The sequence below is a fragment of the Gorilla gorilla genome, chromosome 3 (genome assembly GCF_029281585.2).
Source record: "Gorilla gorilla gorilla isolate KB3781 chromosome 3, NHGRI_mGorGor1-v2.1_pri, whole genome shotgun sequence".
Classification (NCBI taxonomy): Eukaryota; Metazoa; Chordata; class Mammalia; order Primates; family Hominidae; genus Gorilla; species Gorilla gorilla.
This window is the reverse complement of record NC_073227.2, coordinates 93,357,077-93,369,771: the sequence shown is the minus strand read 5'-3', so window position 1 is coordinate 93,369,771 and position 12,695 is coordinate 93,357,077. Positions and strand designations below refer to the sequence as shown.

General features: G+C 34.2%; 1 protein-coding gene across 6 annotated transcripts in view; it reads left to right on the top strand.

The window, feature by feature from the left end:
* The window catches only part of ANKRD17 (ankyrin repeat domain 17), a 187,773-nt gene that overhangs the window by 123,442 nt on the left and 51,636 nt on the right, over positions 1 to 12,695 (top strand). For 5 of the 6 annotated variants that reach the window (XM_031009951.3, XM_055385086.2, XM_031009948.3 and 2 more), the window contains one exon: positions 3,814 to 3,962. In XM_031009951.3, the coding sequence (XP_030865811.1) occupies positions 3,814 to 3,962 (149 nt within the window). The remainder of the gene's footprint in view (positions 1 to 3,813; positions 3,963 to 12,695) is intronic. The other variant, XM_031009950.3, reaches the window with a different exon arrangement.

Here is a 12,695-nt window from a genome sequence, read left to right as displayed (position 1 = left end):
ATCAGACTTCAAACCTGATGGATATTTAAAAAAAAAAACACTTTTACAAAATTAATAAAGTTCAAAACCAAATAGGGTTTAATTATACTGTATGTAAGTGATTTTGTCCCCTGTGAATGTTAATGTGTAGTCTCTTTCTAACTGTATCATGAGAAGGTGTGGCCCCCCTGAAAGTATCATAAATGATATATTTTTAGATGTGTAGCCAGATAAATTTTATTCCACTATAACTAGTTTCATTGACAAGAAGATATACTTTAGAAGATTGTTTTAATGCTTCTAGTTTTTGGTACTTATTTTTTGTGTTTTGTAACAAAGTAATGGGATGAGGTTTTATAGGGTTGTGAACCATAAGAATGCTGTACTGAGAAGGATAATTTGCTTCATTAAAAAAAGAAAATTTGAAAAGGAAGGAAAACAGAAAAATGAAAGGAATAAACAGTGGAATTTTGGTGACTTCCATCTGAGCTCTTCCCCTTTTTTATTCATTCATCTGTACTTAGAGGATGATTGACTTTTTCTAATTTAAAAACTGTTTCAGTAGCATTAAATATGATGAGCTTTTTTTTTTTAAGTTTCATCTTTTAAATGGATAATAGAAAACTAAACTGTATAGTGTTTAGATATTTAGGTAACATTCAGACACTAAGAATCCAGCTGAGATAGATTTTATACTTAAAAATATCTGTGAAGTTTGCTAGTCCGCCTTTAATAGCACCTCAGTAGTTATAACATGTGGAATGAAAATTTCTGCTAGTCTTAAGGGTTAAATAACCACATTGGAAAAATGCTAGTAATAATTACTAGTAAGAAATGTACGACTCTTATTGATGAGTGCAAAATTTTTCTATAGAGTTGAAAGTCACTACTAATCACGACTAGCTGATTATAATAATTGAGAGTAAACTTTTAAAATTATTAAATATCCTGTGAAAGTTGGAGCACAGTAACCATTAACCCTAAATTTGATACTATGTCCATATGAATTCAGATCGTAATAGTGCTCTATCATGTGAAACTACTAAAGAATGTATAGAGTTAAATATTACGTATCCACTTTAATGAAGAATAGGCATTACATAGTAATGGTTGTTTAAAAAAAATTTTTTTATATAATATCAGAGTTTACCTGATGTGCTTGGGCATGCATAGTTGTCAACAATGATTTGCTAGTTGTACAGTTTTGTATGCTGATCAGAATTATCAGAAGTTTGTAAAGTATCTTTTCTTTTGATTCATACATGAAACAACAATTCTGTGTATTCTCAGTGTTCTGTATAAAAAATTTTTAAGTGCATATAACTTTTTAGGAAATATGACAGATGCTTGTCATAATACAAAAATATTTTACTTTTTTATTATGCTCATTTCTATGGGGAGAGAAACATAGCCAGAAGGAGGAAGAGTAGGATTGAAAACATTTGGCTACTTACCTGCAACTCATCCCTGACAACAGGCATGTGCACATTCACACACATGCACATATACTCATGCACTGACTTTTGCAGCCTCAATCTTAAATTTCTGTGGTAGGATGTATCCTTTCAGTTGCTTAATGATGATTTCCACTTCTTTCTTAGGGGTTTAAAGTATATTACAGCCTCATTAGTCTCATCGTCTTCTTTTCCTCCCTCTAGCACAGCCCCTGCTCTTTATTTCTTAGCCTTCATTTATTAGACTTCTACCATAAAATTTGCTGACCAAAATCGTCTGTCTTTCCTGTTCTTCACACTTGCCAAACCAGAATCAGCTCCCTGTTTAACCTGTCTCAACACCTTGCCTTTGCTATCATCTCAAGTTCCCTTTTTTCTATGCTGACATTAAAACTTTTCTGATGTGTGGTTCTCCCTCTCTAAATCTAACACTAAAATGAAGCCCCACATGTAAAGATTTTTACCAGGGTTCCTTCAGGTACCTACATATTTTACATTTGTTTCTTTTAGTTGTAGAGAATGGATGTGTGATTGACAGTTACTTAATTTTAGTAAACCAATTTTATAGGTACCCCGAAGGAAATGATGAGATAATTGATTTTTCCTGTCTCCTTTTAGATGAGGTGATAAGAACAACCAATTTGACTTAAAAGAAAAAAAAAAAAACTCTGTAATTTTGGTAGATTCTTTAAAAGAAAATATTCCAGTTGAAATGTAAATTATAATTTAGTCATTTAACAATAAAACTTAGATTTTTTTTAACCTGTTTAGTATTATGAAATAAAATTTAGTGATTCGGACAGACTGGTGTTCATCCTGTTTAAGCTACTTTTTGTATTTAGCATTTTTATTGTGAAAATCCAATCAAAGGAGATATGGAATCAATTTTAAGAGCTCTAGATTTTATATGATTTTGAAATTTATATCAACAATATGTACATTTAAATTATCTTGATCTTTTCGTAACATACAAAACTATCAATATGGAGTAACAATATCCAGATCACTAGATTATCAATTTAATATATTAGTATATGCCCTTTTCTATTGGTCTGGATCCCTAAGGATTCAAACAGTGTTTTGTTTTGTTTTGTTTGGTTTTCTCCTTTGTTTTTCCTTTGGCTTTTAAGTGGACTTAAAAATGTATAATTATAGAATGTGTGTTGCTATAATGTATAGTGTATGTTTGTGCCTGAACTAAGGATTTCATGTAAAATAGATTTCTTAATTCATAATTATGTTTATAATTGTTATAATAAGATCAATTTCAGTTTTATTCTTGACAGGATCATAATCTCTTTTGCCTGGTTTCAGATCCAGTTGTGAATCATGATTGTTTTCTGTCTGATGTAGTTGATAACTACTTTGGTAATACACATCCACAGTACCGTTGACCAGTCAAAGATAAATGCCCATACTTTAATACTATAACATTTTTAATGGGGTTGGGGGAGATGATGTTCACCTATCAACTCCAGAAATAAGGCAATGAGAGAATAAAGTACCCTCAGCTGAATCTACAGTATATCCTATGCCAGCATATTTGGAGTCCTCCCACTTCAAGTACTGATCAGAATAGCCTTTTCTTAAGTTGCATATTTTGGTGAAAATAATATCACAGCAACATCATACTTAGAATAATAGTAATCCATATTTGAAGAATGTTTGTATGCATACATTTATTTCTACCCTAATCTTTTAATTTTGTCCTTAAGTCAGTGTGATTGCTGGATTCACTGGTGAGCATTTTAGCTCCCTCAGAATAATTTTTCACATGAGCAACTACACTTCTGTGTGAGGATAAATTTTTATATTTGAATATCCTGTCATCCAGAGGGCTACAATGCAGAATATTACTATATCCCAGTCTGCAGTTAGTAAAACAGTATGGCGGTGTTTTAAATGATTGCATAGTGAGATTTCTCCCTCCCCAACAGTGATATTAATTTTACTAGTTCTAGAATATAAGGTGTGAAATTGGCAAGTAAAAACCACATATTCCCCCTTCTGATCTTGGCTATTTTACCTTTGATCCCTTTTCTAATTAAGATATAATGGACAAGTTTCCATTTGCATTTATATTTAATACATAAACATTTTTGTTTTCAGGGTTATTTTGAATTAAGGTTTTACGACTGCTTATAACAGGGGAATTTGTTTTTCAGTTGGACTATTATTTAGAAAATGAGTTACTCAGTATACATTACAATTTTACACTGTCATCAGTGAATAATAAGCAGGAAAATTAGTTATTAGTGCTATAGTAGTCTTCCTGTAGACATATTGTTTTAAGAAGTCTTTAAATATTTTTGAGTGAATATGTCTTAGTATTACTTAACAATGTTTCATCCTTATTAAGTGCAGTTATTTTGTTCAACAGCAGTCAGTGGAAGAGCATCTGCAATGTCAAACACTCCTACCCACAGTATTGCTGCATCCATTTCCCAACCTCAGACTCCAACTCCAAGTCCTATCATCTCTCCTTCAGCCATGCTTCCTATCTACCCTGCCATTGATATTGATGCACAGGTAAGTCCCAAACTTAAGAGAGATGGTTTTTTCATTGGAATTATGCCATAATTAAAAACATTAACTTTCAGAGATTTAAACCATGAAAGACTGCTTTGTCTCTAGGCAAAGTCTTGAGCCAGTTTTAAATTAATTAAAGTTCACATTTAAAAAATAAAATGCTAAATATAGATTATTAATCATAATTATGTGATGGTCTGGTTTCCAAGGTCATCAGGTAACCTTTTTTTTAACTTTAGTTTACAAGAGGATATAAAAGAAAAATAATTTATTTAAGATTAGTGCATATCTTCTTCTAATAATAAATTAATAGAAGATATGGTTTGAAATATATAATGGATTGCATGTAAAAGAAAAAAGGTTCTAACATAAAATTATATTTTTGTATGTCATACACATGATTGATATAATATATCATCTTTGAAAATTCTCATCTTACTGATTGAAATATGTGGTGAGTCTGTGTCTGTATTTGTAAAATTTAGCTGTACGGGATTCCAGGCACTTTTTGAAGAAATAACATGGAGTGGGGGGAAGACACTGTTTAAGTTAAGCTTTAGAAAGTTTGAGAGCTATTAAGTATAATTTTTTATTAAAAAGTAGTTGACCATGAAATCTCAGGGCAAGGTGAGATTGGAGAGAATAGTGCGTGTTTTATCCTGAAGAAAAGTTAAGAGGTCTAGTTTAGAAGACTGCTGAATAAGGTCAAGAGTACATGGCCATCAGGACTAAGAAATGTTTGCAGTTTACTTAGTTTTTGTATTTTGGTGGTACCTGGGGTGTGTACATTATAAAACTTTTAATTTTATATATGATTATTTCTTTATAATAAAGCCTGAATTTTAGCAGGGGTAACGTGGGGAAAAAGAGAGAGAGAGGAGTGAGTGTATGTGTGTTTGTGTTGGATGGACCATTAAGGGCATGTACTCTTAACCTATTAAAAATAAAGTTGCCTTTTTATTAAAATGATCCTCAGTAACACTATGAAAAAGGAATTTTATTTCTGTTCTTACTTGTTGGCCAAATGTCTGTTGTTTTTTATGTACTGACTTTTGTTGTTGTTGAGTACTTAAAATTGCCAGGGACTGTTTTAAGGAATTGTCTCATCTAATCCTCAGACCACATACATGATGTAGCTACTCTTAATACCCATCTCCCTGAAGAAGACACTGTAGCTAAGAGAGAGGTTAAGCATTTTGTTTAGTCACTTCATTTAGGCTAAGAAGCGGCAGGGCTGGGAATCATTCAGCATGACTTCAAAGACACCATTCTTTTTTTCTTTTGTAACGGGTTCTTGCCATGCTGCCCAAGCTGGTCTCAAACTCCTGTCTCAGCCTCCTGAGTAGCTGGAATTACAGGTGTGCCACCACCCCCCAAAGACACTCTTAACTACCATCTACATAGCATTTAAAAAAAAAAAAATGAGACGGCCGGGCGTGGTGGCTCACGCCTGTAATCCCAGCACTTTGGGAGGCTGAGGCGGGCGGATCACCTGAGGTCAGGAGTTTGAGACCAGCCTGGCCAACATGGTGAAACCCCATCTCTACTAAAAATACAAAAAAAATTAGCTGGGCATTGTGGCGCATGCCTGTAATCCCAGCTACTCGGGAGGCTGAGGCAGGAGAATCGCTTGAATCCAGGAGATGGAGGTTGCAGTGAGCCGAGATCATGCCACTGCACTCCAGCCTGGGCAACAAGAGCGAAACTCTGTCTCAAAAAAAAAAAAAAATACGAGACATTCATTTGATGAGCCATAGTTGTTTACATTTAATATTGATAGCGTTGTAGAATTGGTTTGAACTTGGCATTGAATTTGCATTATTTTTCCCCAGTCTTTTTTGCTTTGAGCCTTTTTATTTTTTTTTATTTTGAGACGGAGTCTCGCTCTGTCACCCAGGCTGGAGTGCAGTGGCAATCTTGGCTAACTGTAGCCTCCGCCTCCCAGGTTCAAGCAATTCTCCTGCCTCAGCCTCCTGAGTAGCTGGGATTACAGGCGCCCACCATCACGCCTGGCCAATTTTTTTGTATTTTTAGTAGAGATGGGGTTTCACCATGTTGGCCAGGCTGGTTTCAAACTCCTTGACCTCAGGTGATCTGCCTGCATTAGCCACCCAAAGTGTTGGGATTACAGGCGTGTGCCACCGCACACAGCTGAGGCTATTATGTTTAGCAAGAGGTAGTTTTCTGATTTTTGTGGGCCCAAGAATTGATCCATTAGCAAAAATAAGTACTTTACCAAAATGTAAAAAGACTTCTTTATAAAAATGTTTTTAAACAGGCACAGAAAAGTTTGTCCAGTCATTGATTTTACTGAATATGAAATTACTGTAGTGATGGTGAAATGATTTTTCTGGGCTGTACCACTCACCAACTATCACTATGTTATAAATTAGTTCTGAGAAGTTACATGTAATTTTTTAATTAAAATTATTTTTAAACTTACATTTTAAACATAGTAGACATGCTTTTATAGAAAAACTTGACTATGACTCCTTAAAAATTTACTCCTTTTATCTGATCTCACATCAAGATTTGTCATTTGTTGGGTTAGCCAGACCTGAGTTAAACTACTCTCTGTGGAGTTTTACCATATGTGTTTAGTTAGAGATTAAAAAGTTCCTACCTTGGAAAAAAATACTGTTCAAAAATAATTGTTCACCATTTTTCTCCTTTAATTTTTGATGTTTGTTTTTAAAATTTACTAGTTTTTGACCAGGTGTGGTGGCTCACGCCTGTAATGCCAGCGCTCTGGGAGGCCAAGGTGGATGGATCACCTGAGGTTAGGAGTTCAAGACCAGCCTGGCCAACATGATGAAAACCTGTCTCTACTAAAAATACAAAAATTAGCCAGGCATGGTGACACACACCTGTAATCCCACCTATTTGGGAGGCTGAGGCAGGAGAAGCACTTGAACCCAGAAGGCAGAGGTTGCAGTGAGCCAAGATCATACCACTGCACTCCAGCCTGGGCGACAGAGTGAAACTCTGTCTCAAAAAAAAAAAAAAAAAACAACTAGTTTTTATATCAAGCAGGTAATTTATGTGATTAAAAATGAAGATCCTTTTATACTCAATCAAACAAAAGCTCAAAGTTTTTGTTTTGATAAGAAAATAAAAATTTTGTGGGCTCTTACATAGTGGGTACTTTGATTATGTGTGATAATACTGTGCTGTGACAAATAATATAATGAAGAAATTAATACCAAGATTGCTATTCTGAAAGACTAAACATTCTTTAATACTTAGATCTTTCATCTGTTTATGTAACAAACCCTAACATACAGGCTTAATGCCTTGCAGATATTAACTTCTTTAACTTAATCTTTGTAACAGTCCCATGAAGTGGGTACTATTATTATTACATTTTCCATTTGAGGAATATAAGACATAAAGATATTAACTACCTTGCCCAACAGCTAATTAGTGGTGGAGCCTACTTTTGAACTCAGACACTCTGGCTCTAGACTCTTTTCTTTTATTAACCACTGCACTATGTTACATTGTTTTTTTATTTTTAACTTAAGTGTGTTAACCTTGAATTTGAATTATGTTGTATTAGCCTGGTAAGTGGGATCACAGAAACGTGTCCACAGCCTAGACGGTAAGAGATCATTTGTCTTTCATCTTTGCATACTTAACATCAAAATATAAGGAAGAACAAAGGAAATGTTAATCTTTTAAAGCCTCAAAGTATAACTGCTTTTAAAATGCTAATGATTCTGGAAAATGGTCAGACCTTTAACTGCTTTAGTTGAACATTTTAGACAGGAGCTAATGTTTTTAACAAGGATTAGCAGGAATCATATGTTTTATTTCTGATCCTTGACAAATGCTGAAGAGTTTGCATTCTTCATAAGGGGCTTCAACTCTCTGCTACACAGCTAGAACTCACTTGCCAAGGGTGTGCCACAGACTTTCCAACTCTCCAGTTTTACTGAATCAAATTTGTCTAGGTATTTTCAAAACTTTTAAGATGAATACCACATACTTTGCTGCTATCAAAATCTGTTTTAGGAAACCAATAAATAATAGTTTGAAGGAATTATTTGGGACTATTTTTATTACACCTTTTGATAGCATTGCTCTGACCTTTGTGTTTATTTTGCTTGAGTTTAAGTTGAGTTTATTTTGCTTAAGTTTGGTATAACCAAACTTATTTGTGGGTTCTGTACATACAGAAATTAGGAATTATGTAGAGATTTTTTAAAACCACAGGCTTTATGTGGAACAATAATTCTGACTTGAAGGTTAGAACTGAATACCACAAGTTAATTAAATATTTTTTGTATTTTATAGTGTAAAATATGATCGATTCTAGGAGCCACTACCAATGAGAAAGAACCAGTTGTTTTGTTCTTGGGCTATAAAAACTCGTTCCAGCCTCTTTTTTGGCACATGTACTCCCTATATTCCTAAACTGCTTGTTGTTTTTATTCTGAGGCCGCTGAAGTCTTTTCTTGAACTTGGAGTACCTTATTCTAGTACATCTCAAAACTGAAAAAAAAAAAAATAGATCTTTATAGAATTTTGCTTTCTTTCACTTTTTAATAATTAACATATATTCATTATTTTAAAGAAGGGTAGACATCAAATTTCACTTGTGACGTGTCAAGACTGAAATTGTTAAGTATGTAAAATTATATTTTACCTTTAATGGTATAAGTATTATATGAATATTTTTCTCTATTCTTATTGGTTTTGCAATATAAAGAACAGTTTAATCACAGTGATTTAACATGAGAAATTAAAGAGGCCAACAAAAATTAATTAACGGTGATATATATATAATATGCTACCATTAAAGCATTCTCCTTTAAAATACGTGCATTCTACTTGTTCATATGAACTGCTTTTAATAGGTTATTTATTTTACTGATTATTCTCATTTATTGAATACCTTGAAGTGCTATCCCACTTTTTAAGCTTACATATAACCTGAGTGGGTTAGAGAATGAGATATTAAGGATTTTGAAGGTTGTGGAAGTGTAAAAAAAGTTCAGCTCTTTAAGTCCTAGTAGTTTTCAAGGTAATTTAATTATGTTAAGAGTAATTAATAGGTAGGGTGCAGTGGCTCACACCTGTAATCCCAGCAGTTTGGGAGGCCAAGGTGGGAGGATCATGAGGTCAGCAGTTCGAGACCATCCTGGCTAACACCGTGAAACCTTGTCTCTACTAAAAATATAAAAAAAAATTAGCCAGGCGTGGTGTCAGGTGCCTGTAGTCCCAACTACTCGGGAGGCTGAGGCAGGAGAATGGCGCGAACCTGGGAGACGGAGCTTGCAGTGAGCTGAGTGACCCACTGCACTCTAGCCTTGGCGACAGAGCAAGACTCTCTCTCTCAAAAAAAAAAAAAAAAAAAAGTAATTAATAGATGTACTTTGTTGTTGTTGTTGTTGTTGTTGTTGAGACAGGGTCTCACTCTATCAGCCAGGTTGGAGTGCAGTGGCACCATCACAGCTTGCTGCAGCCATGAACTCCTGGGCTCAAATGATCCTCCTGCCCCAAACTCATGAGTAGCTATGAGTACAGGCATTGCACACCACTTCTGGCTAATTTTTTGTAGAGATGGGGTCTTGCCGTGTTGCCCAGCTGTTCTCAAACTTCTGGCCTCAAGTGATCCTCCTGCCTCAGCCTCCCAAAGTGTTGGGATTACAGGCGTGAGGCATTGTACCCAGCGTATTTCCTTTTTTAAAGACACTTCACACAGTTCAGTGCTTTTTCACCTGAATTTCAGCTCATTAAAAGTTGTCTTTCCTTCAGTATTGCCATCTGTGTTGCTATTTCTTGTTTTTCATTCTGTACCACCATTATAAAATTGATAGTCATGTTGATAACTTACAGAATATTTTTGCATCAAATATATTTTTTATCATTTTTTATAAGCCAGAATTCATCATAACAACCTCTATTAATGGTATAGAATGGTGTATATATTATGGCATCATGGGCTAACTGAAATTTTCTTTAGAATATAAACCTGAATGAGCTCTTAAAGCTCTGGACATCTATCTCCTTTTTCAGGTTCGGGACTTTCTCTTAGATCTGTGACAAGGAATATAACTTCTTGACTAATGTAACTTTGTGCAATATAATTTGAATCTAAGGATTCTTCCTTTAATTGGTACTTTGCCTTCTACAAAATAGTCAGCTGTATTATAATTATTTCCATGATTAGCAGTATTTGAAACACCTGTTTTTTTCTTTACTTTGTCATTATTAATATTAACCCAAATTTCTATTTCAGTTCATTTGTTTATTGGTGTATTGAGAAACAGAGTGATATTTCTGTCATGTTAGTTGGTTTAGTTTCTCTTAATGCAGAAATACAATGGAGTTGCCCACTTTTAACTTCATTTCCACAAGGAATTTAAAGCTGTTTTCTTAGCTTTAAATGTTTGTTTCTTGAAATCTCATAATATATTATTATGCTTGTCTCCTAGTTTGAACCTGTATATGCCCTGTGTAGTAATCAGTAAGCTTCTTTGAGTCCTGTATTATCTTTGTCAACCCTAGAGCACTCAGTAGAGTGCTTTGAATATAAAAGGTGCTTAATAAATGTCAGTTGAATTTATGTTTTATAATATTGGAAAAAACATTTTACTGATCCACTAAAATTTTCCGTGCTTATCTTTTGCAAATTTTATGTACATCTCTTCATTTTCTATTTGAGCTTTCCTAAATTACTCTTTAAACCCTGGAAGAATTTTAGAAACCTTATAAACTTCATCATAAAATTGATTCTTCTGCTGATTGCATATGCACCAACATAGAGTGGACATAAGACACATACACTTAACATTATATTCAGCACAATCTGCTTTGCCTTAGGGCCCCTCTGTGATATAGTGGGGAGAGCAGGATTTTGTTATCAAGATCTTCTTGGGTTTTTTAAAGCACATATCTACCGGTTGTTAGCTTATGTGGCCATCGGAAAGTTATTTATCAGAGCCTTTATCTCCTTTTCTCTGAAATCAGATATAATTTCTTCCTATAAACCTGAAATGAAGATCAAATACTATAACACAGTCAGAGCTGTCACTCATTTAAGTTTCATGTCCTTCTCCATTGTTGTAGTTGGTGCATCTCTCCCTTGTGGCCATCCCTGATCTCTGCAGTCAGTAGCTCTGCTCTCTGCCAGCCTCTTCTGCAGAGCAGCTTTTGCCGTCTCCCTCTTCATCACTGACTAGTAGGCTTTTTCTTTTTTCTTAACTCTTACTGATTTTGCCTTTTGTCTTTTGTTTTTCATTTCTTATAATGGAATTTGGTCTTTAGAGTTATTTACATTCTGGGAGAATATGCTTTTCCTTTTTATAATTATTATGTACATTCTACAAATACAATGTGTAAATGTAATCAATGCTACATATATAGTCCCTTGCTTATTATGTTTATTAGTAACAGTTTTTGAATCTATGACCTTTTGCAGCTATTGCCATTCATTTTACTTAACTATCATTTATTATTTCCTAAGTAATTTATCACTTACAGGTAGAAAATACAAACATTTATAAGACATGTTCCTTACCTCCCAGGAATTTATAGTCTCTGTGGGTGATAAACATATAAGGCAGATTGGTGATAAGTACTATAATAGAGATACATATGTGAAAGTGAGGGAAATGCTTAGAGCAACACTGTTCAGTTGAAAAATAAGATGAGATTGTAATTTTAAATTCTCTAGTAGTCGCATTAAAAAATGTGAAAAGAAACAAATGGGATGAATTTTAAAATATATTTAATTTAATTTAATATATCCAAATATTGTTTTAACATGTCATGTAATCAATACACCACAATTGCTGAGATAATTTACATTTTTATTTCATACTAAAAGTCTTCAAAACTTGGTGGGCATGTTAGACTTACAGCTGGAGTGATCAAATCATTTTGGTTTTCCTGGGACTTTCCTGTTTTAGCACCAGAAGCCCCTCATCCCAGAAACCCCCTCAGTCCCAGATTTGTCACCCTACTTAAAGTATATCTGAATTTGGATTTCATTGGAAATACTCAATTTGTATCTAGATTTAATTAAATGTGCAGTCGAAAAGTAGATTCATTTACTCAAATTGTTTGAGACATCCTAAGTTTTCCAATAACCAAATTGAATATCAGTTATTAGATTTAAATTAAATACAATTTAAAATTCAGTTCCTCTGTTACACTAACCATATTTCAAATGCTAATAGTCACATGTTGCTTGTAGAGTACTAAAAGGTATCTAGCTGGGCGTGGTGGCAGACGCCTGTAAACCCAGCTACTCAGGAAGCTGAGGCAGGGAGAGTTGCATGAACCCAGGAGGCAGAGATTGCGGACAGCCAAGATCGCGCCACTGCACTCCAGCCTGGGTGACAGCGAGACTCCATCTCAAAAATAAAAAATAAAATAAATAATAAAAGTATGAGAAATTAGATAGTTCGCTAGGTTAGCATTGAAACTATAACAGAGTTATAACACTGGTAAATCTAATATGTTGGTCATTATCATTAGCAGAAGGCAGAAGCAAACCATATGTAGATAGTGTCATGTCTCATTATAATAGTCTTTGTTTTTCAAAATACACAGTATATTTTGGATATTTGGTTCCTTTAAGTATTTTGGGGCTTTGTTCTCAAATACAGCTAAGTTACTTGGAAACAATTTTTTTTTTTTAATTTCAAGGCCTACTTCTCAGTTTGTTAGGTGGGTCCACAACTGCTAATTTGGCCCTACTACTGAGGATTCTACTTGACATCC